The sequence below is a fragment of the Phalacrocorax carbo genome, chromosome 10 (genome assembly GCF_963921805.1).
Source record: "Phalacrocorax carbo chromosome 10, bPhaCar2.1, whole genome shotgun sequence".
NCBI classification, from domain to species: Eukaryota; Metazoa; Chordata; class Aves; order Suliformes; family Phalacrocoracidae; genus Phalacrocorax; species Phalacrocorax carbo.
Window position 1 is genome coordinate 11,500,948 of NC_087522.1, and position 14,253 is coordinate 11,515,200.

The 14,253-nt window shown below is 38.1% G+C and overlaps 2 protein-coding genes across 3 annotated transcripts in view; one reads left to right on the top strand and one right to left on the bottom strand.

Annotated features, from left to right (window-relative positions):
- Positions 1-14,253, top strand: part of SNX29 (sorting nexin 29) — a 246,919-nt gene that overhangs the window by 191,785 nt on the left and 40,881 nt on the right. The gene's annotated exons all lie outside the window — the stretch shown is intronic.
- CPPED1 (calcineurin like phosphoesterase domain containing 1) overlaps positions 1-14,253 on the bottom strand; it is a 53,197-nt gene that overhangs the window by 9,424 nt on the left and 29,520 nt on the right. Inside the window, exon 3 of the mRNA XM_064461865.1 lies at positions 12,281-12,703. Coding sequence (XP_064317935.1) covers positions 12,281-12,703 — 423 coding nt within the window. The remainder of the gene's footprint in view (positions 1-12,280; positions 12,704-14,253) is intronic.

The following is a 14,253-nucleotide window of genomic DNA, read 5'->3' on the forward strand; positions in this document are numbered from 1 at the left end:
AACAGTGTCTTGGCAGGCCTCAATGTTATAGCCTGCTGTAAGGTATCCTTGGGTCAGTTAAATGCATCCAGTTACACACAAAAGGTAAAGGTAAAAAAAAAGTAAAATAAAAAGGTGGAGGAGTGATTTGGTTTTAACCCCTGCTTTCAGAAATAGCAGTTGGGAAAAGCTTTGATATAAAAGCTGTATGAAATGCTAAAAAACTGCTGTGTAAATAGATGTCCAAAGGATGGCACCTTCATAAGCATTCATTATTTCATTTTTAATGAAATACATAGTGATTTGAATTTCAATGTGACTGGAGGTTTCACAGTATCCATTAACCAAAAAGCACGATCCATTACTGCAAGATGCTATTCATACCTAATGGATTATTCATTAAAAGGAAAAAAAGGGCTTAAAAGCATAATAAAGTAAAAAACTGTCCAGGTAGTTACTATAAAAAAACCAAAACAAACCAGAACAAACCACACACACTATCTCTGTGATCATCATCGCCTGATGTCAGACCACATAACTGCAACAGTTACCGAGTATCTTCTAGGGAAAAAAGGCCTGAACTTCCAAATTCATTTTTGATCAGAACATGGCCGGAAGGCAGAGACTCAGGATGGGCACCATCCAGTGTTGGACACCAGGCCTTGCTCTGTCTGTTCTAAAACTGTACTTGCATCACGAAAACACCTAAACCCAACGAGCTTCGTGCCTGCACACCAAACATGAGTTTTCAGAATCAATCAATCTGTGAAAAAATCAGTGTCTCTGTAAAAAAAGGTTTAAATACAGGAATTGATTCCTATTTCAGTAAACCAAAGATGTCCTCCTGCCAGCATGCAATTTACCATCATTTTCTGATCAAGCACATGAAGTCCTTTTTAGTTTTGATCTGACAAAGCTGAATCTGAAAGACAAAAGGATTTACTGTTTCCAAAGATCTATCATAACTCTTTTTCCCTGTAGAATAATGCATTCCTACTGAATAATGAAATACCTATTATGGTACAAATTCTGTGAGAGCAAAGCAGCCTAGTTAGCATAAATAATATATGATGTAACAACCAACCAAAACATGGATTGTTCCAGAGTCATGTGAAGAGAAGTAATACTTATATATGCTGATAATCCTTAGAATCTTCATTAGCTTGACCATGAAATGTGTTTCATAAATACTTTGATTTTATGCTAATTCACACACTGCATTATGTCAGTTCATAAGGCTGTAAGGCTTAACAGTGGCTGCGGCAAGGCAAGAGGTAAGTGCTGAGGAGGGTAATGAATAGCTCGTGTAATTCAGCATGCTACCTTTGATGCTATCTGGATGTTCATTCATAAGTAGAATCATTCAAGCACAACTCGCTTTTTAAAAAAAATTCCAATTTTAATTTGGATACCTTTTTCCAAGTCAAAATCATGGCATGAATGCTTTGCTCATTGTTTCTACTGCAGACATTTCTGAACAGAAAATTCAAAAGCATCTCTGAATTATTTCCAGTGTCTGCTTTCTAAAGCCAGCTCACCAAAGAAGTAGTCATCGCAAGAGCTTCAGCAAGCTCTTGTTGATTTGCATCTTTCTCAGTTTAACACCTCTGGTAAGATGGATGATTTTTACCGGCATTTCCCATTTTCTCTTGGTTCTCTCTTCACGCTTTGTGAACCAAACCTGCACACTGTATTAAAAAGGTCTTTTCTTACAGAGGTGGTGTAATGGGTACTATTAAACTAACGCACTGGCCTAATAGCGAAAGAGACCTAAACAAGTATCTGAGATTTGCTTTGGATGCTTCATCGAAAAGATTGGTACAGAAAGGGATGACCAGGCCAACCAGGCTCAGGAGCAACTGCATGTATGCAACCCCCTCATCCCCGCAGACTGCAGTAACTGATTTAGAAGCAATTATTCTCAGTAATGATGACTATCTTACAGCACTTCTGAGTTCCCAAACAACCCAAAGCAGAACAATGTTCTGAAAGAAACTGAAATATGAAACATTCACTACCTCTTTCAGGCCTGATGATACTGAAAAAAATTTGAAAGAAAACTTTAGCTACCCCACTGTTGTTAGCATGCTGTTGATTTTATGCTGACAAAAATCAGATGAGAAAATAGTTCATTACATGAAAAGATACTACATTCTGAATATTGTGCAGAAGGCAGTTTGTTAGCAGGAGCAGCTAAAGTTATTTCACAGAATTTTATAAGCGGTATATCTTCTTCCTACAAATTATAGTTTATCAGTCAGAGAAATCCTTCTAAACAACAGTTCTGCAGCACCAGGAAAAAGGGTCAGCATGATTTTGACATAACTGCACTGTAAGAGAACAAAGGCATTTAGCTGTGCCTCACAGATAATACCCCTGAGAGTGATTATATCCCAGTCTTAGCTTATTGTACAGCTGCAGTCCTGTAATTCCCAGACTCTTCTCCCTTACTTAGTACTCCACTGCTGTTGTATTCTGTAGCATAGAAAAAATGCAAGGATGTTGAAGACTGGGCATGTTTTCAACTCCATTTGGGGCAGGAAAGAAAGGGGACTATGGCCTGCCTTCCCTATGTGGACCAACAGACAACCACATCTTTTTTAATCAGTGTTTTGACCAGCCTTTCTGTTTAAGGAGTAGTTAAGTCATTATAAAATGTCTCCATTTTAAAAGTGAAATGCTAGCCGAGTCATTTTTTTGCTTTACCAAACAGACAACAGGTATATTCCATAACATTATGCTACTGAACTGTAATGTGCTTTTTAAAATTTTGTATTTTGTCCCCTTTTTCTCTCTGTTGTTTTTTTTTTTTTTTTTTACCACATAAACATTGTTATTAAAAATACAACGGCTGGCTGTCCCCATAAAGGTAGGACTGAGGGGAGAGAACAGTTTCCTCTGTGAATGAGGAGGGGTGGCCATGTCCCTCTCCCTGTGGGAGAAATCACCGCTAGGCAATCAAGACCATGTCTGAGTAGGGGCATTCAGGATGATTTGACACCTGAGCCTGGCAAGGTGATAGTCTGCATGCATAGGATGCATGGGCTTTCAAAGTCCCTGGTTTAAAAAATAAGTAAATAAAATCAAGTGTGCCCTTTTGAAGATCGCTCAGAAAGCTTGCACTGTTCAAGTGTTGTCATAAGCATCAATTGTCTTCCCACAGAGTGGCATTTCAATAACAATGTGAAGGAGACACTTGCTTTTTACTGGCAACATTTCCTCTACCGAATTGTGAACGTTGTCTTAAGTCTCCAGCTTCTGGTAGTGGCAGAGTTCAACAGCTTATAAGAATAAAAGAACTGCAGTGGAACGTTGCACATGACAATATTAATGAGATCTGAAGTGATAGTACATACTAGCTTGCTATATGAAAGATGAGGTAACAGGGAAAATCTCCAGTGCAACAGTAAGATTTTGTGAAATTCATTTGTTTTCCTAACTTCTTGAGAATTTTGATGTTTGCTAGTTTAATTCAAGAAATCCAGACTGAGCCCCAATGTCAAAGGAAATCTAGCTGCAATGATTACAGAAATCCAAATAAGTTAAAACAGGATGGAAAATAATGCACCCACATTTATCTTGAAATATTAAAAAAATATCATAAAGAAACATGCACCTAGAAAACAATTTTTCTCACACAATCAGATGATACTGTGCTGGAATTCAGACTTGAACTAGTTTAAATTCCAGGAGTGTCTGACTCCAATTTCTATAATTGCAATCACTTCCGTGGCTTGCTTCCAAAAAACCCTGAATTCAGAAGAAACTCTTTTCCAACTCCAGTTCCTAACACACAAAACCCATTTTGAGGCAGGTTTGCTGTGTCCAAAATGCAACTGTCCTAGCCTCAGTTGGAAATCAAACTGCTCAACCCAGCACTACGGACAGTTTAAAAATATAGGAAGAAAATTACCAATATAAAAATAAACCAAAGAAAAGCAAGCAGATTTTCCAAATTAGGAAGAGAATGCCTCGAATAATCAGCACAGGCAATCAGTAGCATGCTTTATTTAGACTGAGCCTTCAATTAAATAAATGCTTTTCTCAGCAAAAGCAAATGAGACTGTAAGAGAACGAGAAGGCCAAATTAGTGCAATATGAATGACATAATAAATATGTAATGGGTACAGTACAGACCTTGCTTCTCCTCCCATGCACTCTGTAGATAATTTGGGGAAAAAAGTGGTTCTGACTGAGCAATGAAATTTATCACATGGTCCAGATTATCACCCTTTAAGTGCTGACTAATGAACTATTTTTTACAGTAACTGCAAACATTAAGCAATGATCACTGCATTTCATTTACAGATTTATGGCTCTCCATACAGACTACAGGTGAAGTTCAAAGCAAACAAAAGGAGGCATTTCTTCACATAGCTGTGAAACATGAAGCTCCCTCCCTCAGACCGCTGTGAAAGCTGAGTGTTTTCAAAAATCAACTGAACAAATCTATAAAAGAATCACTAAATTGCACTCTATTGTTAACATTAATATGATACAGTGAGTCCCTGAAAGAAAATTGTTGGAGATAGGAAGAGTACTTGGAAGAAATACCATTATGCACTTTGCTGTCTTGTGCTCTTCACCATGGTTTAGCTAGTAGGAAAAGCAGAAGACTGGGCTATAGGGATTGTCATTCTGGTCTAGTTACTCTGCTTTTATGTTAGCTGTTCAAGTTTCATGATAAAATTACATTTAAAATAGAATTATGCTTATCTAAAAATCACCACTTCACTGGTCAAATCAAGGACTTCACGACTTCACTGCTCAATCAAGGACTGAAGAAAGAGGATATACTAGCAAGAGCTGATCCTATATATATTTGTTCCCAAAACTGCAGGAGCTAGAGAGGAGCAGCAGTAGAGCCAAAATGGAAGCAAATAGGTGGAGAAGCAGTTCTGTAAAGAAATGAAATTGTACTGAGTAAAAAACCTGAGTGTTATCAACACTGTAGTACCCTTTCAGATTTTCCATAGGCAGGAGAACAAAATAAGTAGTATCCAGGTACAGGGAGATGCTACTATAAAAGACGTGTGTGTGTGTAAACCCACACACATGTATAGAATCATAGAATCATTAAGGTTGGAAAAGACCCTTAAGATCATCAAGTCCAACCGTCAACAGAACACTACCACGTCTCCTAAACCATGCCCCGAAGTGCTGCGCCTACATGTCTTTTAAATACATCCAGGGATGGTGATTCCACCACCTCTCTGGGCAGCCTGTTCCAATGCCTGACCACTCTTTCAGTAAAGAAATTTTTCCTAATATCCAATGTAAACCTCCCCTGATGCACCTTGAGGCCATTTTCTCTCCTTCTATTGCTAGTAACCTGGGAGAAAGGACCAACCCCCACCTTGCTACAACCTCCTTTCAGGTAGTTGCAGAGAGTGATAAGGTCTCCCCCTCAGCCTCCTTTTTTCCAGGCCAAACAACCCCAGTTCCCTCCACCTCTCCTCATAAGACTTCCTCTCCAGACCCTTCACCAGCTCCATTGCCCTTCCTTGGACATGCTCCAGCAACTCAATATCCCTCGTGTAGTGAGGGGCCCAAAACTGAATGCAATATTCGAGGTGTGGTCTCACCAGTGCCAAGTACACGGGCAAAATCACTTCCTTACTCCTGCGCTGGCCACACTATTGCTGATACAAGCCAGGATGCTGTTGGCCTCCTTGGCCACCTGGGCACACTGCTGGCTCATGTTCAGCTGGCTGTCAGCCAACACCCCCAGGTCCTTCTCCGCCAGACAGCTCTCCAGCCACTCTTCCCCAAGCCTGTAGTATTGCATGGGGTTGTTATGACCAAAGTGCAGGACCTGGCACTTGGCCTTGTTAAAGCTCATACAATTGACCTCAGCCCATTGATCCAGCCTGTCTGGATCCCTCTGCAGAGACTCCCACCCAACTTGGTGTTGTCTGCAAACTTACTGAGGGTGCACTCGATCCCCTCATCCAGATCACTGATATTAAACAAGACTGGCCCCAACACTGAGCCCTGGGGAGCCCCGCTCGTGACTGGCTGCCAACTGGATTTGGCTCTGTTCTCCACAACTCTCTGGGCTCAGTCATCCAGCCAGTTTTTTACCCAGTGAAGAGCACACCTGTCCAAGCCATGAGCCGCCAGCTTCTCTAGGAGGATACTGTGCGAGACAGTGTCAAAGGCTTTGCTAAAGTCCAGGTCGATAACATCCACAGCCTTTCCCTCATCCCCTAGGTGGGTCAACTGATCACAGAAGAACATCAGGCTGGTCAGGCAGGACCTGCCTTTCATGAACCCATACAGGCTGGGCCTGATCTGCTGGTTGTCCTGCACTTGCCTAGTGAGCTCACTCAAGATATATCGCTCCATAATCTTCCCCAGTACTGAGGTCAGGCTGACAGGCCTGTAGTTCCCTGGTTACTCCTTCCAGTGATGAATGTGTAGATACATATTTTTTAAAAGGCAACGTTTCTGGCAAATACAACCATTTAAGTCACAACAATAAATTGATCTTAAGCACTTCCTCTGGAGTACCAGTCACAAACTGGCTTTTCCTTCTTCCTTTCACTTGCACTGTACAGCTGCTTTTTGAACCACTGAACTATGTGGTTGGTTCAACAGTAATACCTGTTCTCAGAACAATTTTGCACTCCAAAGTGACGTTCTTTGAGCTTCTCTACAAGAGCACATGTTAACCATAGGCATTTTTGGCTGTACCTTTTTTCTCCCCTGGGCAGGTGGTGTACATAATTTTTTTCAAGACTGTTGTGCTACAAAGCAAATGATAGTATTTCGTAGTCTTTGTAAACAAAATCTCTCGTGTGGATTTGAATTGATTTTCTCTCATTGCAATTTGAGAGTGCTCACATCACCCCAGCTGCCAAGCAGGTGTTACAGCAGCAAAGAAAGATGTGAAAGCATCAGTCACAGCACTGTGAACAAAACTGTTCAGTACTCAGGCAGTGCTTAGTGCCTGAACTCAGTCAGTTCAGTGCTCAGACCCTGTTCTCCAAAAAACCCCAATCATTTCTTATGAACAGACCTTCAGTAGCAGGAAATAGTCCCACTCGTAAGTGTCAGGGATCATCACCCTCCATTTGATAACCTCTTCAATCAACCTTGAATAACAACATTATAGAATTATCTTGTGTAGCTCTGTTATCTTACCTTCTTCATCAGATGAGTTGTGTGAATAAAATAGAACTGAATAATCAGAATTCACAGCATCTACACAAAAATATCCCATGCACTGCTGTTTGCAAACATGATCCTGCAAACTTGCAGAAAAACTCTTCCTTAAATTTGCTTTGTGGACTAAAGAATCCAGAGCTTGATGCAACTGGTAGTCAGTGGGTCTGTGTAAGTGTGAGACAAGATATCAGTTTGCAAAGGGTATCTATGTCAGAAGTATTTTTATATAGGACAAAACTGAATCCAGCTATATAGAAAAGGATCTTAGTCTTGCTTTTTTTCCTATATAATCACAGGAGAAACAACAGGCACAGCTAGAAGGTGATTCCAGATCACCTAATCAAGAGTGCTGGTCTAAATAAGCCTTTAGAGGTGCCATCTGTAGAAAGTCACTCTGTACTTCAAGTTAATTTTTGTGAATGCCTCTTGCAACCTTTAGGTGGAATTTATTTCCTGGCTTTGCTACTTTTTTCCATTTGAAAGTGAAGCTTCCTGATAGACCCGACCTTAAACCCAAACAATCGTGGCTTGCCATATGCTCTAAGGATCCAAAGCATTTTTTATCAGCCAAAACTACAGCCCAGTGAAGAAAACAGATTTCAAAGATTTATCTGAGAACAAATATTGCTTAATGTCATTACAGACTGTACTAAATAAATGTATTTTGTACTTGCTGCTGGATTCCTGAAAAAGAAGTCTATGCCTGTGTATACGCTAGAGTACATAATCATAGCTGGGGAGCGGTCTTAAAAAACACTGTTCCTGCACAGTGACACAGAAGACACAAAATTTGGTCACTCTACCTGTATCATGAGTGCATAATTTCAAGGTTGAAAGAGGTTGATCTAAATCACTTAAGCCAAGAGTGGTTAAATCTAAATTATCTGAAATACTGACAAAGTGACACATAAGCAAGCACTCAGATTACTCAGTGTATGGGCTTTGTCAAAATCAAGGTCTCAATGGCAGGAAGAAGAAAATATTACTCCCTTGTCAACTTTGATTACACAACAAAGAAAATAATGAAACATAGCATATGTTGTCTGGTAAATTTTAGAAACAACAGCTTTCAGCACTCCATGTTTTAATTTAGTGCTCAAATATATCTCAGCTGTGGATGTGCAGAAAACTGCTTCATCCTTTAATACTACTCTCCTGTCATAACATTTCTAAGAGGACAACGAAGGTATCATACTCTTTTAATGAGTAAAGGTGTTAGAAGTTACAGCACCTGCAATCACAAATATAATGAAAAAATATGCCATTTAATAAAGTTAGGTTGTTATTTTTCCTTGTATGTACAAATGAAGTATTTTAACCACATCTGAAAAACTACTTTGAAGACATTTAGATGAACTTAAAACTTTTTAGTTAAAAGAAGCTGGAGACTGCAGGGAATCTCTTTCTATATTTTATCTCTGTCATCTAGTGATTCTTGGATGCAAAATCTCTCAGCTAGATAGAGCACCTATACTCTTCATCTCACTCTGAACCAAAAATTCTTTTCTCAACTTTGTTGGTGAAAAACCAGCTATTAATTTAAGTTTTATCCAACAAGTTCAGACATTTGCTTAAATGTTTTAGTTCATTAGGGCCATTAGGAAACATTTATTACTGTATTGTGTTAAGTAATTAAGTAATTTCAGTGTGTCAGTGACAGTTCACAGGACAAAAAGTCTTCAAAAGATTGTCCATAGCTCAACAAAAATATCCATACTTTTCAGGTCATAGAAAAAACTTTCACATCCTAAGAAAATTATATCGGAATGAGATATGAAAGAAAAAGAATGTCTTCTGTTATATAAACTGCTTCATTTAAAATCTAATTTACTTAATGTTTATCAAAGACACATTACACGCACACCAGATTTTTGGCTAGACCACTACCCAGATTCTTTATTTTCACTGCAAAGCTATGAGCAAACCTGTTTGTATCAGCACTCTAAAATTCTTAAAAGCTGAACATGCGTTTCACTCAGCAGAGTTGATTGACTCCAGCAGATCTCACAGATGAGAATGTCAGGTCAGCTCATTCACAGTTCTTGCACACAGGTTTTTTCTGTATTTAGCTTCTGCATGTAGAGGAGGCAGAGCTTTGACAACTGAGGCTAAACTTTCAGAAGTTATACAAATATGATTTCAGAAATAAATTTTCACTTAAATGATAAACTATATTCTCAACTGAGTTGATTTTCACTGTCATTGAAATAACTTTTTCAAGGACAATACTTGTTATAATGCATTTAAAGAAAAATTGGGCAAGGCGGATTTCTTAGACATGCAGCTTACAAGTATGGTTTAACTTTGCATAGTAGTAATACATATTTACAAGTGCCAGATTTTCAATTTATAAATATTTATCATAAGGACATGATTTTATCTTTAATTAGCCCAAGTGTTAAGGACACTTCTAATGCGAGAAATGTAATTCAGTATTTCATACCAGATGTAGCCTCTACAGCTAGTCTTTTATCTTTGCTTGTAATGAGCAGATACTTAAACCAAAAACGTTATGTAATATGTAAGTGATTAGAAGAGAATAACTACAGAAGATCTGGGCTCGGAATGCAAAATAATTTTCTGCAGTTGCATACCTCAGATTAAAGCACCTGTGTAATATTGCTATACTTTAAGTATCTGATTATTTCCTACAGGTATCCATATGAATTTATTTGTTCACGGAAAGATCTGAATTACTAAATTGCCTTTCCTTTCCTGTCTCTCTCTAACCATTGGAGTTATGGTTCTGTGCTTGATGCTTTTAGAAAAAGTATAAACATGCAAACTGGGATAGTTCTAGGTCCGATCCTGGGTCGTCAATAAATGAAATATGATGTCCATCTAATAACATCACATTGCCAAACACAGCAACCCCTAAAACATGCACATTCTACAAATATTTGTTCATTATTACATAACAAACCTTTACTGTGGTTGGAAACACTGAATCAGAGAGCGAGAGAGCAGAGGGAAGGAAAGACTGGTGACAGGTCAAGGGAAGAAGAATAGTGGCAGTCTGGTGAACTCATTAAAAAGGCAGACTTAGTTTCTTTTTTCAGAATAAATAGTTATACTGAATTTCTAAATGAAGTGCCATAAGGGGTTAGCTTTCTTAAACTGCAAGTCACTCATAATAAAAAAAAAAAGCCAAAACCAAACAAAGGCAAAGTAGATTGGCATTTCATTAGCAATACTCTGTGTTTTAATCTTCCAAGAATGTATGAAGTAAACTGGGGGAAAAACAACTTCATATCTAATGATATGCTGAAATCGATTATTCTTTGGCAGAGAGTCAGAAAATAAGTGGAGTCATTGCATATCTGTGCATCTATCCTACCATGACAGCTGCCTGTTTGCAATCCACTGATAACATTTTGTGGTCTTACAAAGACTGTTCTTCAATTGAATAATAAAATAGAAACAGAACGCACCCGTTACTAAGGAAACTCTGAGCCAACTTTTGATTCAGCTACTTTTTCTTGGCACTCTGAGTTACACTGAGCTGCTTGCTCTCTATTCATTTAACTAGCAAAATGTTTGATTACTGGATTGTGAACACTACTTATTGAGTCAGTTACTTATTATATAAAACAGCAAGCAAAAGATCAATGTTTTAACATATTCATGACAGAATCAAACAACATGTCATTCTGGGAGGATTTTTAGGGATGGGAACGAGGGACATAATGGGAAATGATGGAGGGAAGCTACAAATGGGATGCTGGCACAGAAAGAGTTTGGGAATTTCTTCCATGGAGTTGTATTGTATTGCTGGCTTCCCTTTCCCTCTTCCTTTCCCCCATCATTTGAAGCCCACCCAACTTTTGGTTAAGCCTCTGGATACACATTAGGAGAAGCAGTCTGAAATGTCCCTCTAAGAACCATGATAACGTTAGCAATGATAAATGTTACAACGATAATGTTTTGCATAATTTCTTTTATCTCTTGATTATATTCCCAGTTCTGTGTTGCCAAATGTTAGTAAACCATTTGGATGACAGAAAACTCTACAACAGAACTGCTTTGGTTTCCACATTAATGTTATTTACTGGGATACACCTGTACGGCAATGTACTTCTAACAAGTTCTCCAGTGAACTAGGATGTGTTTTTAGCCAACAGTACGTGAGCAGTCATTACGCTATTAAAAAAGATATTATGAGGTATTCTCAGTGTGTCTCCTTATGGGAAAAAACCCACTTGTAAATCTTGAAACTGGAAATATGTCAGTCTGCTGGAGAGCCTTCAGATAGCTGTGAATTTTGGCCCCACTGATTGGAAACAGTAGGAGACTTAGAGCTTGGAAATTAGGCTGGTTTTAGAGGAGTCCAGGCTCAACAATTTTGTGGTGAATTAGGAACAATGTCATAAACAATTTGCATTGTTCAGTAATCCAAATAACATGCTCTCTTATAGAGACAGAGAAAATGATACTCTGACATGGTGATGGCAGGCTGGCAGGAAATTTTGAGGGATGAGCACACCCCAGGAACATGAAGCGATTAATGGGAAACAATGGGAACAGCATGGAGGAGTAGCTGTGTACTGTGTCTGTCTCCGTGGCACTCAAGTGTCATACTGGTTCAGCGCATGTGCCACCTGCCCTTCATCCCAGAAATGGCCCCTATTAGTAATGGATATGCAAAAGATTGAACTTAGGAGAGCAAGACTGTTTTAAACACTGAATAAATCTGGAGTACATTACACTCTTGGTTAAAATTGGCTCAGTGTGGGAGAAAACAACCTCCAAGGTAATTCTGAATTCTATTTCCATGTTTTATGTAAAAAACAAATTCTGTGTTTTTCTCCTGTGGCAACACCTGATCTTCCACTCCTTAGGCAGGAAAAATGCAGGTTGCCTTACATCTATCAGTACTTGCAAAATGGAATCTTTGCTTTTTACTTAAAATAGTTTTTAACTCTTCCCTCAGAGTTTTAAATTTTGTTTGGTACTTTTTACAGGTGATTAGATTCAGTTGATAATTTTGACATACGGGGAACAATAAGGCTTATAAGCACTATCTAAAATTCCTTGAAAACAGTAGCATTTAAGTTAAATGTATTTTGTCTGGCAGCACAGCCATTAACAATTTGAAACAAAAATTCAAAAATAGGAAAATTTGAGAAAATACCTGCTTTATGAAACTTTTCCATTATCTCTTGACGAACTGATTTTTCCAAGTTGAAATAATTGTGGTCTTCATCAGGTTTTCTCAGAAACAGAGGGATGTGTTGAAATACTATTATATGCTTGCATTTATGTTTTTCAGCGACAGCCAGTTGCTCATTGAGCCACACATCCTGGGCTTGCTTTAACTCAGGGCATTTGGAAGAATCAAAGTATAACTGAGAATTCAGCACAAGAAAGAAAACACCTCCAACCCAAAAGCTGAAGTAGTCATCTCCCCAGTTCTTGCAATAATTATCTATTGTTCCTCTTGTTGGAGTATTGCCAATATCATGATTTCCACTGACAAATACCAATGGGATGTCCTGGTCAGTGTTCTTCAGAACGTTCTTTAAATCTTGCTCTTGGTCCTTTCTCCACTGAGTTCCTACAGAAAAAAAACCAACACATTTTAGTGTTTATGCTACCTTTTCCTACCCTCATTGTTAGCCTTTGTTTATGGAAATATGCACAGTAAGAAAATATTCTATATTGGATGCGATCATGGTAATATGCAGGGATTTAAAATACAGCTTCACTTTAATATTGTATGTTCGCTCAACCCCTTCCCTTCTGCTTCCTTCCCTCCCTTATCAAGTACTTAGCCATTTTCAATAACTTGCCTTAAGCAAGGCTCTGGATAGGAACCAACAGAGAGCGTAGCAGTAGGTGATATAACGGTCAGTGTTTTGCACCAAAATTTTTAGCAGGCTGATTCTTTTCATCTATAGACTGATGATATGGCAAAAAAATGAAGCAGCCTTGGATGGTGTAACAGCTTTACACATGGGTAAAAACTGGGTCAATTTCTGGGTTATATTATATGGCTGTGCAAAGGAATTAAGGGTTGTTGGGGTTTTTTTTCATTACAAGAACTACTTTAACAGCAAAAATATAATTAGTGTCTTGTGGTGACTTGTTTATATGATGAGTCTGTTTTAATAATGAGCATGGCATTAATTTCAAAGAAAGGTAACTGCATACTTTGCTAGCTTTTCTTGCATCTCTGCTTTTATATTAATATGCATACCCAGACAGTTACTCTTCTGGTTGTCAGAAATTTGTCCTTGTCTAGGAAGGTTTATCTAATTGCTAGATTAATTTACAAATCACTGGAAAAAAATTAGAAAGGAATTTTTAAAAAAGCATTTATTTTATTCTAATGATGACAGAGGTTTTTTTAAGTTTTCTAAAGTGTAATCTTTGATCAGAGGCCACTGAAATGCTTATTACTCATGAATTAAATTGAACATTTATAAATTGCATTTTGTCCTGCAATACCTAACATATATCTAACATAGGCCCATTTCACAAATAGCAACTGCATTTTTTTAATGAAGAAGTGGTAACAGCATTTTTACAAGAACTCTGAAATCAGCTTTACAACATACATTTGCATACAGGTCTATGCAGATCAATCTCATGTATTTTTAAATTGTGTTCTGTGTTCATTACTACACATATATATTATACATAGAAATGTATTAGAAGGGCTCCTGTAATGTAACTATGAGATAAAAGGTTTTTTTCCCTCCATGTTTCTTCAAAATACTTACGATCAATATGTTGACAAACACTGACTTAGTTACTATTATTAGCAAAGATTTCAATTCTTTTTCCATACCCTAGAGATAGAAGCTTAGGTACCACCTCATTGCTGTTACCAGAATTCCACAGTTTTAGAAAAATACTGGGAAAAAAACAATATTATGTCTAAATTATGTCTAAATATAAAGACAGATGTGAGATTTGATATGTGGTGCCTAAAGTCGAAATCCACAACACACTCGTCTTTAACTGCTGTACAGGGTAGAAAGTTACTATAACAAAATCTTTGAGTAACTGGAGAAATACTGGACACATGATACCCAGGATAGTCCACTCCAGTTTGTGGGGTACATGAATGTACCAGGACTGTGATCAGTTTAGGCTGTCCCT